General features: G+C 41.4%; 1 protein-coding gene across 1 annotated transcript in view; it reads left to right on the plus strand.

Annotated features, from left to right (window-relative positions):
- LOC144682859 (ubiquitin carboxyl-terminal hydrolase 35-like) overlaps positions 1 to 22,721 on the plus strand; it is a 102,541-nt gene that overhangs the window by 34,501 nt on the left and 45,319 nt on the right. The window contains exons 5-8 of the mRNA XM_078545670.1: positions 5,765 to 5,894; positions 9,705 to 9,806; positions 17,821 to 17,979; positions 21,188 to 21,381. Coding sequence (XP_078401796.1) covers positions 5,765 to 5,894; positions 9,705 to 9,806; positions 17,821 to 17,979; positions 21,188 to 21,381 — 585 coding nt within the window. The remainder of the gene's footprint in view (positions 1 to 5,764; positions 5,895 to 9,704; positions 9,807 to 17,820; positions 17,980 to 21,187; positions 21,382 to 22,721) is intronic.

Here is a 22,721-nt window from a genome sequence, read left to right on the forward strand (position 1 = left end):
AGGAGTTGAACTCCTGAGGTGAGATGAAAGTGACTGCCCTTGGCATGAAGGCAGCATTTGACCAAGTGTGGCATCAAGGACCCCAAGCAAAACTGAAGTCAATGGGAATTGGGGAGAAAGCTCTCTGCTGGTTGGAGTCATACCTAGCACAAAGGAAGATGGTGTGGTTATTGGAGGTCAGACATCTCAGCTCCAGGACATCACTGCAGGAGTTCCTTAGGGGTAGTATCCTTGGCTGAACATCTTCAGCTGCTTCATCAATGACCTTCCTTCCATCATAAAGTCAGAAGTGAGGATGTTTCTGATGAATGCACAATGTTCAGCACCATTCGTGACTCCTCATATACTGAGGCAATCCATGTCCAAATGCAGCAAGACCTGGACATTATCCAAGCTTGGGCTGACAAGTGGCAAGTAACATTTGCCCCATACAAGTGTCGGGCAATGACCATCTCCAACAAGAGAGAACCCAATCATCACCCCCTGATATTCAATGGCATTACCATCACTGAATCCCCCACCATGAACATCCGGGGGTTACCCTTGACCAGAAACTGAACTGGACTATCCATATAAATACTGTAGCTCCAAGAACAGGTCAGAGGCTAAGAATCATGCGATGAGTAACTCACGTCCTGACTCCCCAAAGCCTGTCCGTCATCTACAAGGCACAAGTCAGGAGTGTGATGGACTCATCCACTTGCCTGGATGAGCGCAGCTCCCACAACACTCAGAAGCTTGACATTGTCCCAGACAAAGAAGCCCACATCCACAAACATTCACTCCCTCCACCACCAATGTGCACTAATAGCAGTGTGTACCATCTACAAGATGCACTGCAGGAATTCCCCAAGGCTCCTTTGACAGCACCTTCCAAACTCATGACCGCTACCATCTAAAAGGACAAGGGCAGCAGATAGATGGAGTACCACCAACTTGGAAGTCCCCTCCAAGTCACTCACCATTCTGACTTGGAAATGTATTGTTGTTCCATCACTGTTGCTGAGTCAAAATCCTGGAACTCCCTTCCTAACAGCACTGTGGGTGTACCAACACCATGTGGACTGCAGCGCTTCAAGAAGGCAGCTCACCACCACCTTCTCAAGGGCACCTAGGGATGTGCAATTAATGCAGGCTCTGCCAGCAAAGCTCACATCCCATGAACGAATAAAAAAAAAGTGCTAACAGAATGGACGTCAGCCCCAGTATTTAGTTATTCAATATTTGGAAATGTAGGACTGGAGTTTATATTTGAATTTTAAAAATCTTTGTGAATCTTCCTGTACTACCCTTCTTTCCCAATTGTACAGTTGTTACTTTCCTAAAAAAGGAGCTGACATTTTTGGCTTTTTTTTAAGATTCTAATCTCTGAGCTTGGTGAAGAAATACTGTTCATTCCTTCATTCTATTTAAATATTATTCTGAGCGAGGTTTATTTCTACCAGGTTCATTGGATCATCTGTTCTCTGGTTCTGAACTTTAAGTCCTATGTCACCCAATTTGTGCACCTCCTCACTCAGTCTCTCACTCCCAGTTGTAGGAAACATTAATGCTGAACACATGATATGTAGGAAGAATTGCATCAAATTTCCAATAATCAATCTGTACTTATAGAATAAATCTGTTTCCTTTCCTCCTCCATATAATTTGTTATATATTTATTGTTGGTATTTAAGCCTTCATGGATGATGCTTAAATTAAGCTGATTAAAAGTGCTCCATGTAACCCAATCCAAGAGCTGAATTAATGACCAAAGAAACTCTATAAACAGTAAGATCTATTTGATCCTCAAAGAGAAATAGTAAGTCAAAATGACCAAATTTACTGAATGACCTCCCAAATGAAGAAATTACCAACAAAATTTCACTTTGTAACTTTTACGTTGGTTCTGATTAGTGTTAATTAAACATGAATTAACAGATAAATGGTACTTCACTCAAGGACGATTTCACTATTGGTCAATAAAACAAAGATACGTCTTGCGCATCCACAAGGACCTGTATCACTCCCCGCACACGTGACACCATGTGCAGTTCCAAAGTTCTCTAACTCTGCCTCCAGTATATAAGATATCTCATTTTCCCGCTCAATTGATTTGGCCCTCAAACTGTGTTTACTGGCAGCCATATTCCACCTGAGGTCCCCGGATACAGTTAACTCCAACAAGGCTCATGCTTACGAATCCCCTCTCACTTGGTTCACGTCAGTCCTGATGGCGTACCTTTCCATAGTTCCTTTTCAACCAACCAATGAACAATACCTGGTTTACTATCTGGTCCTCTGATATAAGCTCTCAGCTCTTTCACTTGCCTGAGCTATCAGCATTGCTTTTACAATTCAGTCCCTTTTAGCTTGCCATACATTACCTTCCCCAAGAGTTTCTGTAATCTTATTTTTCTTTTTACTGTCAAACAGAAAACTGACCCTTTTTGTAGAGAGCTTTGCTGGCTTCTCATACAAATTCTGTGTTTCTCTGTTTGTGTCTCTATCTATGTGCTAGTCGTCTTCCCCTTCAGCTCTCCCATGTGTCTAGCCACACAGCTTCTGGATCATAACTTGCTTCCTGTTTGTACTGCTGTAGGTCAAGGGTCACTAGGTCACCTGGACTAGTATTTTTTATTATCCAAAAAAATTACAAGTGATTCATTTACAATTGATGCAAACCATTCAAAGTCCTTTTCAATCATTTTTAGAAACAATTACAGATCCCCAAAATAATTTAAAGTAATTACAAATTTTCCTTACTGTTATTGCTTTCAGGTCAAAGGTTGTCACTGATCACACTACAATACTGACTGAGGTACCACTTAATTCATACTTACCCGAGGCATCTAAAGCTAAGTTGGGTACAGAGATTTGTTGACATTATTAAAATAACATCTATATACAATCTGCTATGATTAATAACAAACTAATAATGCAACATCCTGGAATGCAAAGGTAATCCCTGACTCTTTCCTCTATTGCAAACTGTCCACTTAAAGCTCTCTCCATTGTCTCCTCCATTTTGCTTCCAGCACAAGTGTGAGGAGCTTATGGGCTTCTCTGTCGCTAATATAGCGACCATCTGATTAGTTTCCTCTGCCATGTCCCTCTTTCCACTAGCTCACTAGGCCAAACTTCCTTTAAAATTCCCTTGTGCCCTAGCCCTGAACTCACATCTTTCTTTAGTTTCTCTTGGCACAAATCTTTCAATAAATACCAATTACATAGTGTTTTGCAGCTCAGAAACAGACCGTTCAGCTCAACAGGTCTATGAAGTTTTAATATACTTCATTATCCTTCCATCGGGCGCGAGCATCACTGACAAGGCCAACATTTGTTGACCAGCCCTAATTGCTCTTTAGAAGATGGTGATGAGCCACCTTCTTGAACTGCTGCAATCTATCTGGTGCAGGAACATCCACAGTGCTGTTAGGAAATTACAGGTTTTTGACCCATTGACATTGAAAGAATGCCGATATAGTTCCGCATCCGCTGCCCTTGTCTTTTAGATGGTAGAGGTCACCAGTTTGGAAGGTGCTATTGAAAGAGGCTTGGTGAGTCACTGCAGTGCATCTTGTATATGGCACACACTGCTGCCAACCTGTGCTGGTTGTGGAGGCAGTTCATGTTTCAGACGGTGGATGGGGTGCTGATCAAGAGGACTGCTTTGTCCTGAATGGTGTCGAGCTTCTTGAGTGTTGTTGGAGCTGCACTCATCCAGGCAAGTGTAGAGTGTTCCATCACACTGCTGACTTGTGCCTTGTAGATGGTAGACAGAAGCAATTTGTTGGAGATGGTAGTTGCCTGGCATTTGTGTGGCATGAATGTTACTTGTCATTTATAAGTCCAAGCCTTAATGTTGTCTAGGCCTTGCTGCATGTGGACACAGGCTGCTTTAGCATTTGAGGGGTTGTGAATGGCACTGAACATGCCCACTTCTCTTATGATGGATGGAAGGTCGTTGAAGCAGCTGAAGATGGTTGGACCTATGACCCTACCCTGAGGAACTCCTACAGCAATGTCCTGGGGCTGGGATGATTGGCCTCCAACAACCATAACCATTTTCCTTTATGATAGGTCCAAGGTCTGCTGTAATGCGGTTAAACAGCCCGCTTATGCTTGTGTATAACGAACGCCCTGTTTGTGAGGTATTGAAGGAGGGATGGGACACAAAATAACGCAGAATGGTAATGGAGTCGAGGGTGTTCACCAAGCATAAGGTATGATTTGGTTGGTGTTACTTGATCAGTCGGTTGGACAGCTCCCAATTTTAGCATGAGCTATCTTAAGGATGACTTTGCAGAGTCCACTGGGCAGGGTATGCTGTGGTTGTTTCTGGTGCTAAGTCTATGGCAGGTCCTCTGTCTAGTTTTATTCTTGTCTTTTCTGTAGACGTTTGGTACAACTGAGTGGCTTGTTAGGCCATTTCAGAGGTAGCGCTTAAGCTGGGGATGCATATAGGCCAGAACTGAAAAGGTGGAAGATTTCCATCTCTAAATGATATCGGTGAACTAGATTGGTTCATGCTGCATTGAACCTCATCACCTTTTATTTCATCTTGCCCTATTGACAAATCCTACTTTTTTTCTCCCACAGTAGCAATGCCTTAAACGTGTTCATGCTAAATCCTGAATCACTCCATTGAAAGAATCAAACCTTCAATTTGAGTGTCCTTCATGCAATAAATTTTCCGGTTTTCACTCTATTCCAAAAAATGATCTCTTACCATTCATGCTTAACACCTGATTCCATTGATGCTTTGTAAATAACTCTTATTAAAGTTATTGAATGTTAAATGTTCTGGCCTAATTCATGACTGTCAGTATGGTTCTCAGCATGGCAATTCACTGGTAATGTTTCCTGTGGTAGACAGCTTTAGAATTGTGCTGATAAACATTTTCATTTGTGCTTGTTTGCTCTAGAGTCCTTGACAAGGTCTGAAATGATATAGTTCAGAGGTTACCATTATATAAACCTCCCATCAAAGCTATAATTGCAGCTATTTAGTTTGTTCTCAACTCCACTCTCTACCGGTGATAGAGCATCATCCCCCCTCAATTTTTTCTTGCTAACACTATTACCCCTCTCTTTAACAGTGTTACCTCTTTTATTCGTACAATGGCCACTGTATCTGTGTTTTCCCCTCTTGTTCTTTCTGGCCTTCAAATGTTCTTCATCCTTCCTACATCTCTGTTAAATTAAAGACTTATTGCACTGTCCCATAATTGTAGCTGCATTCTTTACAAGGACCTCAAAAGTAGAATTCTTTACCCCTCTCAATTTTCCCTTCCCCATGCAATGTTGAGGTTTTTAAAATTAAAGTTTACTGTCCCCTAAACATCTTTAATTCCTGATTACTTCATTTTCTGCTATTCTCAATTTGTAGTATTAGCCTTGATATTAATTGCAGCAGTGTTATTCAGAAAGGTCACAACTTTCTTTTACTTTAAAATAGACCATTCAACATTAACTCCCGTCTATCCTTGGGTTACTATGGACTGTTGCTTCATCATGACGCTTACTGTAGACATCTAATTGTATTTTTTTCACAATGATAGACTTTCCAAGTGTACATTAAATTATTTATAAATGGGTTTATTTCACCTTTTTGCTTTTAGTGTGCACTATTTCCTAGGCGTAAGTGAAAAGGATGTTTAAAAATATCTTTTTATGTAACGCTACTTTAGATTATAAAGATGGATTTTTTGAGAGACAATCCTGTTTTCAGATGTTTGTCATTTTTAACCTGATAGCAATTCCTCACTTTTTTAAATTGCAGTATGGTTGATTGGCTTTCATGGCCATTAGCCAGAAACATAGACAAGTGGATTATTGGCTTACTGAAAGGCTTGGCTGCTGTGAAAAAGTTCAGCATTTTGATCGAAGTCACACTTTCAAAAATTGAACAGGTCAGTTTCACCTCATTGGAGTAATTCTGAAATTATTTGAGGTAAACGACTAAAAGAAAGTAAAACAGGTTATTCAGAAAAATCAATTTTAGATGGAGTTTAAAATGCCATAATATGAAGAAATGTTGATACAGTATTGTAGATCAATGGTCTTTGTTACAACTTCAATGTTTTGAAGTTGCACTTTTTATTTGACAAACAGCAATGCGCATGACATGTAGATTGCAATGCAGCATTTGCCAGACCTTTGAACATTGAATGGAACTAGGAGGCACCAGTTGTAACAGGCCACAAAGGATCAAATGTGATGGAAAAGCTGAGAAATAAGTTATGAAACATTCAAGCTGGGTAGTTAATCCCACTTACTTGAAAGTTGATTAGTAGTCTGCCTAGTTAATAATTGCCTTCTTGCATCTTGGAATATTTCAAAATATTTGCTGTTTGCTATTTTTTTCTCTTCCCAGGATCTTGATTAAAATTTTATGGAGACAAATGGAATAAAACTCTTCTGATAATGCAGGATGTAAGGTTTTTTCATGAAATGGTTTTGAGTAGCCTGACTGTACTCCTATTGAGTACACTCACAGCTCATGATTCAGTACCTAATTGCCAATTTTGCTTAGAGGTTGCTAGGATGGCTGCTGTAGGAATTCATGTGGGGAAGGAATTACAGTGGTGCTGTAGTTGATCTTTTTCTAATATTACAGTAAAGGCATATTAGAGCAGGCTAAAAGAGCTTTTCTCTGGTTGTGGTTAAAGTTTTTCTGTTGTGAATTATTTAGACATGGTGATGAGCAGAACAAAATATATAACTTGAACACTCATGGAAATGTTTCAGTCTACCCACTTTATTTCTAATATTTGAATTTGTGGTTTTTGAGTTCCAAAATATTAATTTTCAACTATGCATCTTTGGTTGCAGTATATTTTCTCGTGTGCTTCGCAAAATGAGTTGACAGTGACCTGGATCTCAGTTTCTGAGTGAGTGCACACATAAACGTCATCTGCATACTGAAGCTCTGAGTGAGGTTAGATTGGTTTTGGATTGAAGGCAGTGAAAGTTGAGCATTTTCTCATCTGTTCTGTAGATTATCTCCATGCTTGTGAGTAATTTGCTGGAGATGAGATGTAATATTGCAATGAGGAAAATGGAGAAGAGGGATGGTACTATGACAGTTTTGTTTGACTCTAGTTTTCACTGAGATACAGTTTGTTCTGTTGGTGAGGATCATGGCATGCTTGTCACTGTGGAGGATGGAGACAAATTTCTGAGGACAGCCAAATTTGAGGAGGATACTCTTAAGTCTTTGTGGTTGACAGAGTTGAACATACAAATTAGGAGCAGGAATAGGCCACTTGGCCCCTCAAGCCTGCTCCACCATTCAATAAGATCACGACTGATCTAATTGTAACCTCAACTCCACATTCCTGCCTATCCCAGATAGCCTGTCACCCCTTGCTTATCAAGAATCTATCTAGCTCTGCCTTAAAAATATTCAAAGACTCCGCTTCCACTGCCTTTTGAGGAAGTGTTCCAAAGACTCACTACCTGCTGAGAGAGAATTTCTACTCATCTCTGCCTTAAATGGGCATCCCATTATTTTTAAACAGAGACCCCAATTCTGGATTCTCCTACAAAAGGAAACATCCTTTCCACATCCACCCTGTCAAGACCTCTCAGGATCTTTCAAACTTAGACTTTCCAACCTTTCCTCATAAGACACGGCCCCCCCCCCCCACCCAAACCACCACCTTGCTATTCCAGGTATCAGTCTAGTAAAGCTTCTCTAAACTGCTTCCAACACTTTTACATCTTTTCTTAAATAAGGAGACCAATACTGTACAAAGTACCCCCAATGTAGTCTTGCCAATGCCCTGTATAACTCGAGCATAACCTCCCTACTTTTGTATTCAATTCCCTTCGCAATAAACCTTAACATTCTATTAGCTTTCCTAATTACTTACTGTACCTGCATAGTAACCTTTTGCAATTCACGCACTAGGACACCCGGATCCCTCTGCATCTCGGAGCTCTGCAATCTCTCGCCATTTAGATAATATGCTTTTTTATTCTTCCTGCTAAAATGGACAATTTCACATTTTGCCATGTTATACTCCATTTGCCAGATCTTTTCCCATTCACTTAACCTATCTATCAATATCCCTTTGTAGTCTCCTTATGTCCTCCTCACAACTTACTTTCCTGCTTGTCTTTGTGTCATCAGCAAATTTAGCAGCCATTGATGGCTTTAGTGAGATCGAAAAAACGTACAGTGGTTGGTGCTGTTCCTTGCACTTTTCTTAAATTTTCCATGCAGTGAAGAATGTCTGTGGTACCTTTCAATGGGTGAAAACCACATTGCAACTCTAGAAGGAGTTCCTTAGCCACTGAGAAGAGGCAGTTGAGGAAGGTCCTTGCAAAATGGGCCTTTCACTAAACACCCAGAAAACTAAAGTGCTCTTTCAACCAGCTTCCACAGCAAAACACCTCCCCCTGTTGATCCTGGAAAACATGGGCCATTTTCTGTATCTTGGGAGTCTCATTTCGACGAAAGCAGACATAGGTGACAAAATGCATTATTGTGTCTGGTGTGCCAGCTCAGTCTTCGGTCGACTGAAGAAAAATGTATTTGAGGACCAGGATCTCAAACTGGAGACTAAGGTCATGGTTTACTGGACATCAGTGCCCCCTATATCCATATGCTTTCATTACTTAGGTGAGTATACAGCAGGCATCTCAAAGCACTGAAGAATTACCACCAATGGTTTCTTCACAAGATCCTCCAACATAGTTGACAAGAAAGGAGGTCTAACAGCAGCATCCTCTCCCAAGCTAACCTGCCCAGCGTTGAGGTGCTAATCACTCAAACCAACTCTGCTCTGCGGTATATGTTGCTGGTATGCCTGACACCAGACTCCTGAGCAACTGCTCTACTCTGAACTCTATCATGGCAGGAGTCGCCCAGGAGGACAGTGGAAACACATTAGGGATGCCCTCAAAGCATCCCTGAAGAGATCAAACATGCCCACTGACTTCATAGTCTTGTGACCAACCAGAATGGAGAAGGCTCATTAGGAAGGCATCAAACACATCAATAGACTTTAGCAACGTGCAGAGGCAAAGTCTTGGCATTGGAGGGAGAGTGCAAACCTCCAAACAATCTATCTATCCAACCCTTCATGTGCCATCTGCCCCAAATGTCAGTCTGCAGATTGTGCATTGGACTTATTAGCCATTTCAGGAGCTATTGAATTGGAGTGGAAGCAAGTCATCCTTAATTCCCTGGGACTGCCTAAGAAGAAGTATATTTTGTATAGAATATGTATTTGGAAATATTAGATGGAACAGTGAAATAATCCTTCATGTAGAACCAGGATCAAATGACTGGCTTCAAAATTAAATGAGTCTGGGTCCAGATCCTGTTGGGTACAAATCCATAACACATGACTGTCTTTAACAGTAACTGGGTTGCTTATCAATTCAAGGATGAAATTATGTTGGTGTGCCTTTTTGTTAGCTGTAATGTTTGCCATGTATTTCACTGAAACAATGATTTCCAAAGACTAGTAATGAATTAAATTCCAGAATGATAATACACAACATTTACATTTTCTGGGAAAAAAAATTGATAAATATACTACAGAGTGTTTCCTGTGTGCAAGTTGGCTCCCATGTTTCCCTATATTACAATAGGGACAACACTTCAAAAATACTTCCTTGGCTGTGAAGCACTTTGGGACCTCCTGTGCCTCATCTATGCAAGTTCTTTTGCCCTTCTTTGAACCAGTCATTAACTTCATATCTTTCAGGTGTTCTCAAGGTTATTTTATCCAATTGTAAGAGCAGGAGCCCTTGATGTATTGAAATACATGTTGCTTAGTTTTCAACATTCACCAGAAGCTTTCCATGTGGTAAGTATTAGTCTTGTCTGGGGAGGGGGGAGTGTGCAGCATGAAAGTAGTTTTGTACTGTTTACTTGAACCTTTGATTCAGCATGATTGTGATTTTAACATTGTATAAACATTAACAAAACCACTTTGACAGCTATAAACTTGGCACTAAAACTGGATTATTTGCAGGAACAAAAGTATAGATTTATAGCAATTCAAAATTATTTCTGGACACCATTTGAAAGAAGGCCCGAGTAGAATACTTAAAGCAGTTTTCTTTGATCACCAGTTGTTGTAGGCCTAAACTTTTGAATAGTTTTGATCTGAAGGTGCAGATTTAGTTTCACCTACCTCTCCATTCAGCTTCACAGAGCTGAAAAATTATGAAGAAACAGGACAGTAGATAGAAACAAGTTCTTAAGTATGTTGCAAAGACTGTTCTGAGCAGTTCAGTGCAAGGGTGAATTATATTTTCACTGGGTAAATTTTTATTTTGCTATGACAGTGACATAGAATAGTCTTCAGTAAATTCAATGGAAGTGTTAAATTGCTTAACAATGACCAAAATATGTCTGATAAGAGAGAGATCTTTAAAATAAGCAGTAACCCCAGGCTAGAATTTCCACTTTAGGGGCAGTAAGAGATTTTTTTTTTATCCTTTCATGGGATGTGGGTGTTGCTGGCTGGGACAGTTTTTGTTGCCAATCCCTAATTGCCCTTGAGAAAGTGGTGGTGAGCTGCTTCCTTGAACCCCTGCAGTCCATGTGGTGTAGGCATACAGATGGTGCTGATAGGAAGGGAGTTCCAGGATTTTGACCAGCAACAGTGAAGGAGCGGCAAAATAGTTCCAAGTGAGGGTGGTGTGTGGCTTGGAGGGGAAGTTGCATGTGGTGGTGGTGTTCCCATGCATCTGCTGCCCTTGTCCTTCTAGGTGGTAGAGGTCGTGGGTTTGGAAGGTGCTATTGAAGGGGGCTTGACAAGTTGCTGTAGTGTATCTTGTAGATGGTGCACACTGCTGCCACTGTGCATCTGTGTTAGATAGATTGAGGATGTGTGTTTACTCTTAGATTTTCGCTCAAGCAGATTTGCATATCATGAAACTTAAAATCTGCCATGGACAAGTGCAATTGGGTAATATATTGGAGTGTACTTTTTTTTAAAAATTGCTTTTTAAAACGTGCTCAAAATATTTGAGTGGCAACATGGTATAGTTTGGTGAAAATGGGTTTATCACAAAATATATAAGCATTTTAATTAGAGCCTAATCCACTCCATGTGGCTTTTAAAAAGTAACAGAACTAAAGATCCATTTGCTCGTTATATTGGTGTACAGAAGTCATTTTCTTAGTGAATCAAAAACATTTACAACATTTTTTTTAATGTGACTTTGAAAATGTCCTTTTGCCAATAAGTTTAATTTTTAGAACCTTCTCACAAGCAGACACAAATAGTTGAAAACTCCCAGTGTTGATCAAATTAATCTGTGGGCATGGCCAGTTTGCTGGGTAGGGTCTGCTCCTAGAGTGATGTTTTTTAAGCGAGTGCAAAAGACCACAAACTAGATCTGTGCTAGAAGTAATTCATATTTAAATTCCATGATCTTTTGTACTGTTTGGCTGATTTTTGGGTGAGTTGCGATGAAAATATGCAGCGTAACCTGGTGGAAACTCCAGGCGCCTAATTTTACTAAAACTTCATGTTTTGCTGCTACAGAGTGATAGGATGTGAATTTCCAGTTATGGTTCCCTATGTAGTGAAATGCTGAATAGAGTTATGCCATGCAAAAGGAGATAGAGGGAAAGGAGTCGCATCATAGAATCAGAACCTGGATGAGCAAATTATTCTCTATAACACATGAACATTTCCTAGGGCTAGAGTTGAATGGTGAAAGTGAGTTTCTTATGTGGTTACTGCTACAACCAAGGGTTGATGGTCCTTCAACAATAACTTCCAAGTGATTCGGGGATGAGTATTTATTTAACAAGTTGAGGTGAGAGTGACTGCCCTTGAAAACAAGGCAGCTCTAGGAAAACTGAAGTCAATGGGATTCAGGGGGAAAACTTGCCGGTTGGAGTCATACCTAGTACAAAGGAAGATGGTTGTGGTGGTTGGATGTCAATCATCTCAATCCCAGGACATGTAGGAGTTCCTCAGGGCAATGTCTTAGGCCCAGCCAGCTTCATCAATTAGCTTCCTTCCATTGTAAGGCCAGATGTGGGGCTGTTTGCTGATTGCACCATTCGCAACTCCTCAGATACTGAAGCAATCCATGTCTATATGCAGCAAGGCTCCAGGATGGTATGTAGCCTCCCTGGTGCCAGGGTCAGGGATGTCACTGCATGGCTGCAGGGCATTCTAAAGAGGGAGGGCAAACAGACAGAGATCGTGGTACATATTGGTACCAGCGACATAGGTAGAAAGAGAGATGAGGTCCTGCAAGCAGAATTTAGGGAGCTAGGGAACAGATTAAAAAACAGGACCTCAAAGGTAGTAATCTCTGGATTACTTCCGGTGTCACGCGCTAGTGAGTATAGAAATAGGAGGTTAGTCCAGATGAATACGTAGCTGGAGAGATGGTGCAGGAGGGAGGGCTTTAGATTTCTGGAACATTGGGACTGTTTCTGGGGTGAGTGGGACCTGTACAAGGTGGACAGGTTGCATCTGAACCAGAATGGGACCAATATCCTCGCGGGGAGGTTTGCTAGCGCTGTTAGGGAGGGTTAAACTAGGCAGGGGGGCGGGATCCTGAGAGGAGGTTCAGCAGGGGGAGATGCACAGCGAAAATTAGAAGAGAGCAAGTGAATCTGGAAGGCATAGAAATTAGAGGCCAGTTAAGGCACAAGGGAGTTTGGAAAGGTTGGATGGTACTTATTTTAATGCAAGGAGTCTGACGAATAAGACAGATGAGTTGAGGGCACAAAGTAACACATGGAAGTATGATGTCATTGCTGTCACAGAGACATGGTTGAGAGAGGGGCAGGATTGGCTCAATATTCCAGTATATAGGGTCTTCAGGCGAGAAAGAGGAGGGGGTATCGCAATATTGATCAAGGAATCAATTACAGCAGTAAGGAGGGATGACATCTTAGAAGGCTCTTCAAATGAAGCCATATGGGTAGAACTGAAAAACAAAAAAGGAGCAATCATGTTACTAGGAGTGTACTATAGGCCCCCAAACAGTCAGAGAGAAATAAAAGAGCAGATATGCAGGCAAATTTCAGAAAAGTGTAAAAATAATAGTGTAGTAATAGTGGGGGATTTCAACTCCCCAACATTAACTGAGTTAGTCATAGTGTGATAGGTTTAGAAGGAGCGGAATTCTTAAAATGTATTCGGGAGAGTTTTTTAAGCCAGTACATAGAAGGTCCTACAAAAGAGGGGGCGGTCCAGGACTTAATTTTAGGGAATGAAGCCGGGCAAGTGGTAGAGGTATCAGTGGGGAGCATTTTGCAGATAGTGGTCATAACTCCGTTAGATTCAAGGTTGTTATGGAAAAGGACAAGGATGGGCCAGAAATCAGAGTTCTGAACTGGGGGAAGGCCGATTTTAATAAGATCAGATATGATTTGGCCAGAGTGGGCTGGGAGCAGCTACTTTTAGGTAAATCTGCATTGGAGCAGTGGGACTCATTTGAGAAGGAAATAGGAAGAGCACAGGGCCAACATATTCCAGTAAAGACGAAAGGGTGGGACCAAATCCAGGGAACCCTGGATGTCGAGGGATGTACAGGATTGGATAAAGAGAAAAAGGGAGGCTTATGGCAGATACTGAGGGCCCAAAACAGCGGAAGTCCTGAAGGAGTATAGATTGTGTAGGGGGGAACTTAAAAAGGAAATTAGGAGAGCAAAAAGTGGGCATGACAAAACATTGGCAGGTGAAATAAAGGAAAATGCAAAGTTATTTTGGAAGTACACTAAGAGTAAGAGGATAACTAGGGAAAGAGTAGGGTCCACTAAGGACCATAGTGGTAATTTGTGTGTGGAGCTGGAAGACGTAGGTAGGGTTCTAAATGAATACTTTGTGTCAGTGTTCACAAGTGAGAGGGGCGACATGGGTATGGAAATCAGGTAGAAGGACTGTGATATAATTAAAGAAATTAGCATAGAAAGGGAGGAGGTTCTAAGTGGTCTGGCAGGCTTAAAAGTAGATAAATCTCCAGGCCTGGATGAAATGTATTCCAGGCTGTTGAATGAGGCAAGGGAGGAGATAGGGGCGCTGGCAATAATTTTCAATACCTCTCTGGCCACAGGACTTAAGGACAGCCAATGTGGTACTGTTATTCAAAAAGGGAGGAAGGGATAAACCAGGGAACTACAGGCCAGTCAGTCTAACCTCAGTGGTGGGCAAAGTATTGAAAGCAATTCTGAGGGTCAGAATTAAATCTGCACTTGGAGAGGCAGGGATTAATTAAGGACAGTCAGTGTGGTTTTGTTAAGGGGAGGTCATGTCTGACCAATTTGATTGAATTTTTTGAAGAGGTGACCACGTGTGTTGATGAGGGCAATGCATTTGACGTAGTCTACTTGGACTTCAGCAAGGCTTTTGATTAGGTCCCGCATGAGAGCCAGATAATGAAGGTAAGAGCCCATGGGATCCAAGGCAATTTGGCAAATTGGATCCAGAATTGGCTGAGTGGCAGGAAGCAGAGAGTGATGGTCGAGGGGTGTTTTTTTGACTGGATGTCTGTGTCCAGTGGGGTTCCGTAGGGATCGGTGTTGGGTCCCTTGCTGTTTGTGGCATATATAAACGATTTAGACTTGAATGTAGGAGGATTGATCAGTAAGTTTGCGGATGATACGAAAATTGGTGGGGTAGTAAATATTGAGGAGGTTAGCCTTAGATTACTGGAGTATATAGGTGGGCTGATCAGTGGCAAATGGAATGTAATCTGGATAAGTGTGAAGTGATGCACTTGGGCAGGACAAACAAGGCATAGGAATACGCGATGAATGGTAGGACCCTGGGAAGTACCGAGGATCAGAGGGACCTTGGTGTGCATGTCCACCAGCCCTTAAGATGGTGGGACAGGTAGATGAGGTGGTTAAGGCATATGGGGTACTTGCCTTTATTAGCCGAGGCATAGAATATAAGAGCAAGGAAGTTATGCTGGAACTGTATAAAACGCTGGTTAGGCCACAGCTAGAGTATTGCATGCAGTTCTGGAATCCGCAGTATAGGAAGGATGTGATTGCACTAGAGAGAGTGCAGAGGAGATTTACCAGGGTGTTGCCTGGGTTGGAGAGTTTTAGTTATGAGGAGAGATTGGATAGACTGGGGTTATTTTCCCTGGAGCAGAGGAGATTGAGAGGGGACATGATTGAGGTGTATAAAATTGAGGGGCATAGATAGGGTAGACAGGAAGGAACTTTTCCCCTTGGTGGAGAGATCAATAACGAGAGGGCATAGATTTAAGGTAAGGGGCAGGAGGTTTAGAGGGATGTGAGGAAGAATTTTTTTCACCCAGAGGGTGGGAACCTGGGACTCTCTGCCTTAAAGCGTGGTAGAGGCAGAAACCCTCATAACATTTAAGAAGCATTTGGATGTGCACGTGCAATGCCATGGTATAGAAGGCTATGGGCCTAGTGCTGGAAAATTGGATTAGAATAATTAGGTACTTGTTTGACTGGTGCAGACTCGATGGGCCGAAGGGCCCTTTTCTGTGCTGTAGACCTCTATGTCTCTATGACAATCTCAAAGTTAGAACATAGGGGTATAGCATTTATTGCAAGCGGAATGGAATATAAAGGTACGGAAGTTAACTGCAGTTGATCAGGGCATTGATGAGACCGCATCTGGGACACTGTACAGTTTTGGTCTCCTTAATTGAAAAAAATATATAATTGCATTAGAAGCAATTAGAGGGTTTACTCGACTCATCACTGGGATGAGGGGCTTACCTTATGGAGAAAGGTTGAACAGATTGGGCCTACATCCAATTGGAGTTTAGAAGAATGAGAGGTGATCTTATTGAAATATATAAGATTCTGAGGGGACTTGATAGGGTGGGTACTGGGAGGGAGTTTCCACTTGTTGGGGAGACTAGAGTCAGGGGACACAGTTTCAGAATAAGAAGTCTACTGCTTAAAACGACGATGTAAAGAATTTTTTTTGTGGTTAGTATGTGGAATTCTCTTCCCCAGAAAGCAGTGGAGGATGGGTCTTTGAATTTATTCAAGGCAGAGTTAGACAGATGTTTGATAGCCAAGGGAGTCGAGGGTCATGGCAGGCAGATAGCAAACTGGAGTTGAGACCACAACCACTTCAGCCATATCTTATTAAATAGCAGAGTAGGCTTGAAGGGCTGAAATGGATACTCCTGCTCCTATGTCCTCTGTTCAGTGGCATTACCATTGCTGAATTCCCCCATCAACATCCTGGGGGATTACCATTAACCAGAAACTGAACTGGACGAGCCATGTAAATACTGTGGCTGCCAAAACAGGCTAAAGACTGGGAAGTCTGCAATGAGTAACTCGCCAAAGCCTGTCCACCGACAAGGCACAAGTCAGGAGTGTGATGGAATATTCTCCACATGCCTGGATGAGTGCAGCTCCAACAAAATTCAAGAAGCTCAACACCATCCAGGACAAAGTAGCCCACTTGAAAACATTTATTCACTCCCACCCCTGAAGCATAGTGGCAGCAGTGTGTACCTTCTACAAGATGTGCTGCAGAAACTCATCAAGGCTCCTTTGACAGTACCACTTCCACCCCTGAACCACAGTGGCATGCAGCTATAGGGTGCAGCTCCAACAACGCTCTGATGTTCAGAATTATCAACATTCCCTTCCCCCTTTTTTCCACCGCAAAATTTGACTTATTGGAGTTGTTCAACATGTTTGCAAGTTTTAAGAAAATGTATAACTGGGTGGTAAGTGTGGCTTGGATTGTTCCTCCGTGAGCAGCTATAGGTTGGCCCTTAATGGACACCACGTTTGCCAACTCACCAAGAAGATCAGTTTCAACTGCCTTGCTTTAACTAGAAAAGAACATATAAATGTAGGGCTTACCCTGGGAAAGCAGGAACATTTTGGCAATATACAGTGATACCACTATTCCTGACCAGATTTGAACTGATTGGGTAGTTCCCCATCTATCACTCTGCAAGATTGCACTGTTGTAAGTAACTAGGTTTAATTTTTATGCAAGTAATTTGTATGTAACCAGCTTCTGCTCACTACACTTTGCTGAAGAAATAATCAACTAGAATTGGGTAACTTGTCTCCAATCACTGCATTTTACTGGAAAAATTACCCTGTTTTTATCAGGAGATGTAGCTGGAGTTTTGGTCATGAGTTCTATTTACTGAATTTGTGGAGGCTCTTTTTATGTAAACTATAGTCAGTTTTCTGTACTGTGCTGTTTATATAGGCTCTGTTTTGTGAGTAAAAAGACCTTGCTTGAGTCCTGCCATATGTCCTCCCCTGCCTTCAAGTCCTAAGCTGACAAAGTGGTATCATAGACACTCTCGAACATTTTGTGTATTCGGTCTGGGCTCATCAAAGCTGTGTACTTCAAATACTCTCTGCAAGCACTGCTTGTCAAGCTAACACATATGGGTTAATTTTATGATTGCAAGCTGAGTCTTGCCTGTCTGGAAGCTGATATTAGCAGATTCTAGATGTGGCCCCACAACTATTCATTCACCTTGCTTTGCATATTTAGAAATCGTAAGTACACTTGCCATAAATCTGCAACTGTTAATTTTAATGGATGGAAAATTTTGGGAAGTGTGCTTATAATTTTCTGTTAAAATGCAGGAGAGTGCTTTCATAAAATTTGGCCACATCATTTCATTTTTATTTATTAGTGCAATTTATTTATCAGCTGGAATTATGAAAGCTCTTAGTTGGAGCTGAGTTGTATCATGAGTATAGGCATTTTGTAAATGTCATAGTTCTTACGGAAATGAGTTGTAGAACCAAATGGAGTGCTAAATTAAGTTATGAAAATACTTAATGATTATTGTGGCTGTGTATTTATTTATTTATGGCTTAGTCTTTCTTACAGTAATTCATATCCTATTGCTCCACAGCTTGTCTCTGATATTCCCAAATTAGTCGTGTCACTGTCTAAAGAGGAATCTAACTCTGGCACAAGCTGTCTTCAACAGTTGTCTGAATTGGTGCACTGCATGATCTTCCGATTTTCAGGCTTTCCTGACCTATACGAACCTGTCATAGAGGCACTAAAGGTAAATGGAGATTCTGTTGTTGAATAGCATTGTAAAGTGGGTACTTTAAGCACATTAAGTAAACATACTGCAACACAAAGCAAAATACTACAGGTGCTGGAAATCAAACAAATATTAGAAAATCTTGGAAATGCTCAGCAGGTCTGGCAGCATCTGTGGAGAGAGAAACTGATTTAATGTTTTTGATCTGTGACCTTTCATCAGAAGTACTATTTAAATAAAATATTTAATACAATGAAATATTTTAGTTGTGTATTTATTTAAGGCTTTAAGTTTTCTCTACAGTAACCAGTATTATGCCTGTGCACATACCATACTTTCTAGCTGTACCTTGATGAATAGCCCATCAGATTCCTCTGTCTAAGGTCTACCATCACAATATTAGATAGTCCAAGGACTAGGATTAGTTAATTAATTATGGGAAGTTCCATTTGTTGTCTAACCCAATAGGAGGTATTAGTTTACAGTTCTTGGAGATCCAATTTCCTCTTCTTGGGAAGAGGGAAAACTAGCTGATCTCTGCAGAAGATGGCAAGAGAAAATCTAACCATCTTCCTGTGACATTCAAAGGCATTACCATTGTTGAATCCCCCACTAACAACATCCTAGAGGTTAATGTTGACCAGAAACTGAACTGGACCAGTCATATAAATACTGCGGCAGCAAGAACAGGTCAGAGGCTGGGCTGTGACGAGTAACTCACCTCCTGCCTCCCCAAAGCCTGTTCACAATCTATACTGTCTATATACTATACTGTAATACTATCCATTTGCCTGGCTGAGTGCAGCTCCGACAACACTCGAAGCTTGACACCATCTACCACAAAGCAGTCAATTTGATTGACACGCCATCCACCACCTTAAACATTCACTCCCTCCCACCACCGATGCACAGTGGCTGCGGTATGTACCATCTACAAGATGCACTGTAGCAACTCACCTTTGACAGCACTTTTCAAACTGGTGGCTTCTGCCACCTAGAAGGACAAGGGTAGCAGATGCATGGGAACATGACCACCTTCAAGTTCCCCTCAAAGCCACCCAACATCCTGACTTGGAACTATATCTCCAATCCTCACTGTCATTGAGTCAAAATTCTGGAACTCCCTTCCTAACAGCACTTTGGGTGTACCTACAGCACATGGACTGCAGCAATTCATGGTGGCTCACTACTACTCTTCTCAAGGGCAGTTAGGGATGGGCAATAAATACTGGCCTAGCCAGTGATGCCCACATCCTCTGAAAAAATAAATTAAAAAATTATTGCCCAGTACAATACTTTTTTTTAAAAAAAGCACAATGCTGGAAGTCGGGTCAGGCAGCATTTCTGGAGAGCAAGAAACAGTTAATATTTCAGACTTCCATCAGACTTTTAACACATTGGTGAATGTCATAAGATCATAAGAAATAGGAGCAGGTGTAGGCCATTTGGCCCCTCAAGCCTGCTCTGCCACTCAGTAGGATCATAGCTGATCTGATTTGGCTTTAACTTCACTCTCCTGCTTGAACCTCCCCCCCCATAACCCTTGACTCCCTTGTCTATTAAAAATTTGTCTAACACAGCCTTTTTTTCCTCACGAATGAATAAAAAAAAAATCACCGACCCAGGGGTAGAGAATTCCTAAGGCTTAATGACCCTCGGAGGAGAAATTCCTCCTCACCTTAAATGGTCTACCCATCTTTAAACTCTGCCTGCTAGATCTAGATTTCCCCACAAGGCGAGGCATCATCTCAGTATCTACTCTGTCAGGACCCCTCAGAATCTTCTATGTTTCAATAAGGTTACCTCTCATTCTTCTAAACTCCAATGTGTACAGGCCCACCTGTTCAGTCTTTCCTCATAAGACAACCTCTTCATCCCAAGAATCAACCTAGTGAACCTTCTCCGAGCTGCTTCCAACAAACATATATCCCAACTTAAGTAAGGAGAACAAACTGTACACAGCACTTTAGGTACAGTCTCACCAATGCCCTCTAGAGTGGTAGCAAGATTTCCCTACTTTATTCCATTCCCCTTGCAATAAAGGCCACCATTCCATTTGCCTTCCTAATTACTTGTGTCTGCACGCTAACTTTTTGCAATTTGTGGGCACTCGGATTCCTCTGTACAGCAGCAGTGTGTAGTCCCTTTCCATTTAAGTAATGTTCTGTTTTTCTTCCCAGCAAAGTGGACAATACCATATTTTCCCACGTTATACTCTATCAAATTTTGGCCCACTCACTTAACCTATCCAGGTCTTTTTGCAGACTCTTTGTATCCTCCCTCAAAACCTGCTTTCCTACCTTTGTATTGTCAGCAAATTTGGCTACATTGCACTTAATCCACCATCCAAGTCATTAATATAGGTTGTAAATAGTTGAAGCTCCAGCACTGAACGCTGTGGTATTCTGCTGTTACGTTGGCGGCACCTTTTTCAAGAAGTAAATATTGATTGGGCCTTGGAGCTAGATCTTCCATAATGGTCACAGAGAACAGTACAGTACAGCGTAACCGCCACCATCTTCCCAAATAGTCCTACCAACAGTTGGTGGAGTCAAGAGCCGTGTCCCTCACAGGATGGGGTATCTATGTGTAGAAGAACTGGGTTCAGGGTAAGTCAACAGTATAGTACTCCGTCAGGCATATCAATCAATTATTTAGAAATAAAGGCAGTTCGGCCAGCTGGAAAAAAACCCTCCAGGCTGAGTACAGGGCAGTTCAGTATGTGTGCAATACTGTGCTAATACAGTGGTTTTGACTCTGTCACTTTCTTCTGCATGTGTTGTCTTTCTGTTCTTTTATGTGCTTTCTACCCGTTTTTCATTCTTACCTTTTCAGATACATGCCCTCTTCCTTTTCTCCTCAATTCCAGTATTGAATATTGCAAGTAAAAAATGCTTAGCATTCATCTAATTTTACTTCTATCTCATCTTGTATTACTGGACAAAATTTCAGCTAAACAATAAACTGTCCTTAAAAAAAAAAAAATCAGTCCCCTTTTGTGAATTCAAACAAGGAGGCTTGACCCTGTCTCTGGAGTAAGCTAACGTTATTTATGGTTTCAATGAGATTTGCTTTGCCCAATTACCAGATAGGTGTAAAAAATATGTAGTTGCACTGAAGGTAAAATACTATTCTGTACAAAAAAATGACTTGGATAAAATTATGATACAATCTTATGCACCCTTTTTTTTAGTGTTATCAGATAAAATTTATGCTTATGTTTTAGGATTTTCCGATTCCAAATGAGGAGAAAATAAAACATCTGCTCAGTCAAAATGCCTGGACATCACAGAAGAATGCATTAGCCTCTTTATGTCCAAGGATTGCTACCAAATCAGATACAGGAAGGGTAGGATTGGCCAACCTAGGCAATACCTGCTACATGAACAGTGTCATCCAGGCCCTTTTCATGGCTTCTGAGTAGGTATCTGAAGCATCTAAGGTACTAGTAATCTCTAACTGTGAATGTTGTTTCTATTGATGACCATTTATATTGTTTTGCTATATAACTTTCACATATTATGGGATTTGTATGAGAAATTTGAATCTTAGGCCATATGGGTTTTTTTAAACTTCCTGTCCTTCAATAGATTCCTCAGTAGCCACTCATTGCCTTGCAACACCTTCAGCTTGGAAGGTGAAATGATCTGGGACATGAACTACACTTCAAATCTATCCAGTTGCAGAATTATTGTTAATCAAAGGGATATATGTTTTCAGTGAGGCAGATCATTTTCTGGATCCTTTTCTACTACAGCTAGGCATTCTACCAAATGGTTCAGAAAAACACTATGAAGTGTGCCGCCAGTGGTGGTGAGTGAGCTTTAGTTACAACTAGCTTTGGGACCTGAGCTTTTTTTTGTCTGGATTGAATACAGCTGCAAGTCTCTTTGTGCACTTTTGGACTCAGTTGGACTTAGGCAAGGCTAGAAGTGGATGATGGAACTTTAAGCTTGCAAAGGGTTGTCTGCTTTATCCTGAAACAGTGACCACAGAGGGGGAAGGAACAAGTGGTGAGGATCTAGAGTTTGTGGTGGGGACTGAAGACTATGATTTTGGTCTTTCTGATATTAAACTGGAGCAACTAGCGCATCCAAGACTGGATACTGACCAGTAGTTTGAAATGTAGGCAGTGGATGGCTTAACTATGTGTCATGATTGTATTTGTGGAACCTTTGGTGATGCCAAGGGGTAGCATGTTGGTGAGGAAGTGAATGGGCAAAAACAATTTTGGGGCATTCCATAAAGAATGGGTGAGAAGAGAAGACATTACTTTGGCTATGATTGGATAGTGATTGGATAGAGCGGAACAAAGCTGGACAAAAGAGGCATTGGAGCAGAATGGTCTGGGGTAACTGGTCAGAGTAGGAGGGAAGATTGTACATCATGATCAGTTACAAATCGTTTGTGACTTTGGTAGGGCGACGTCACTGTTGTGGCAGGGGTAGAATCCTGTTTGGAGAGATTCAAACATTGTTGCAAGGAAGATGAACGCACTAGAGAGGTGCCAACATGTGCACAAATTTCCAAGAGGATGGGAAGATTGGAAATAGTTTGTAAGGACGGAGATTTGGGGTGGGGTTTTGAGAATTGGATTTATGGTGATGGTTTTGAAAGAGAGAGATAATCATTTACAACGTCAGCAAGTATCGAAGCCAGAAAGGAAAGTTAAATAGTCAGCGGTTTATTGGGAATGGGGTTAAGAGAGCAGGAGGTGGGTCTTGGGGAGGACATGAGGGGCGATGAGAGAAAATATTGTA

This window comes from Cetorhinus maximus, chromosome 7 (genome assembly GCF_964194155.1).
Source record: "Cetorhinus maximus chromosome 7, sCetMax3.hap1.1, whole genome shotgun sequence".
In the NCBI taxonomy this organism is placed as follows: Eukaryota; Metazoa; Chordata; class Chondrichthyes; order Lamniformes; family Cetorhinidae; genus Cetorhinus; species Cetorhinus maximus.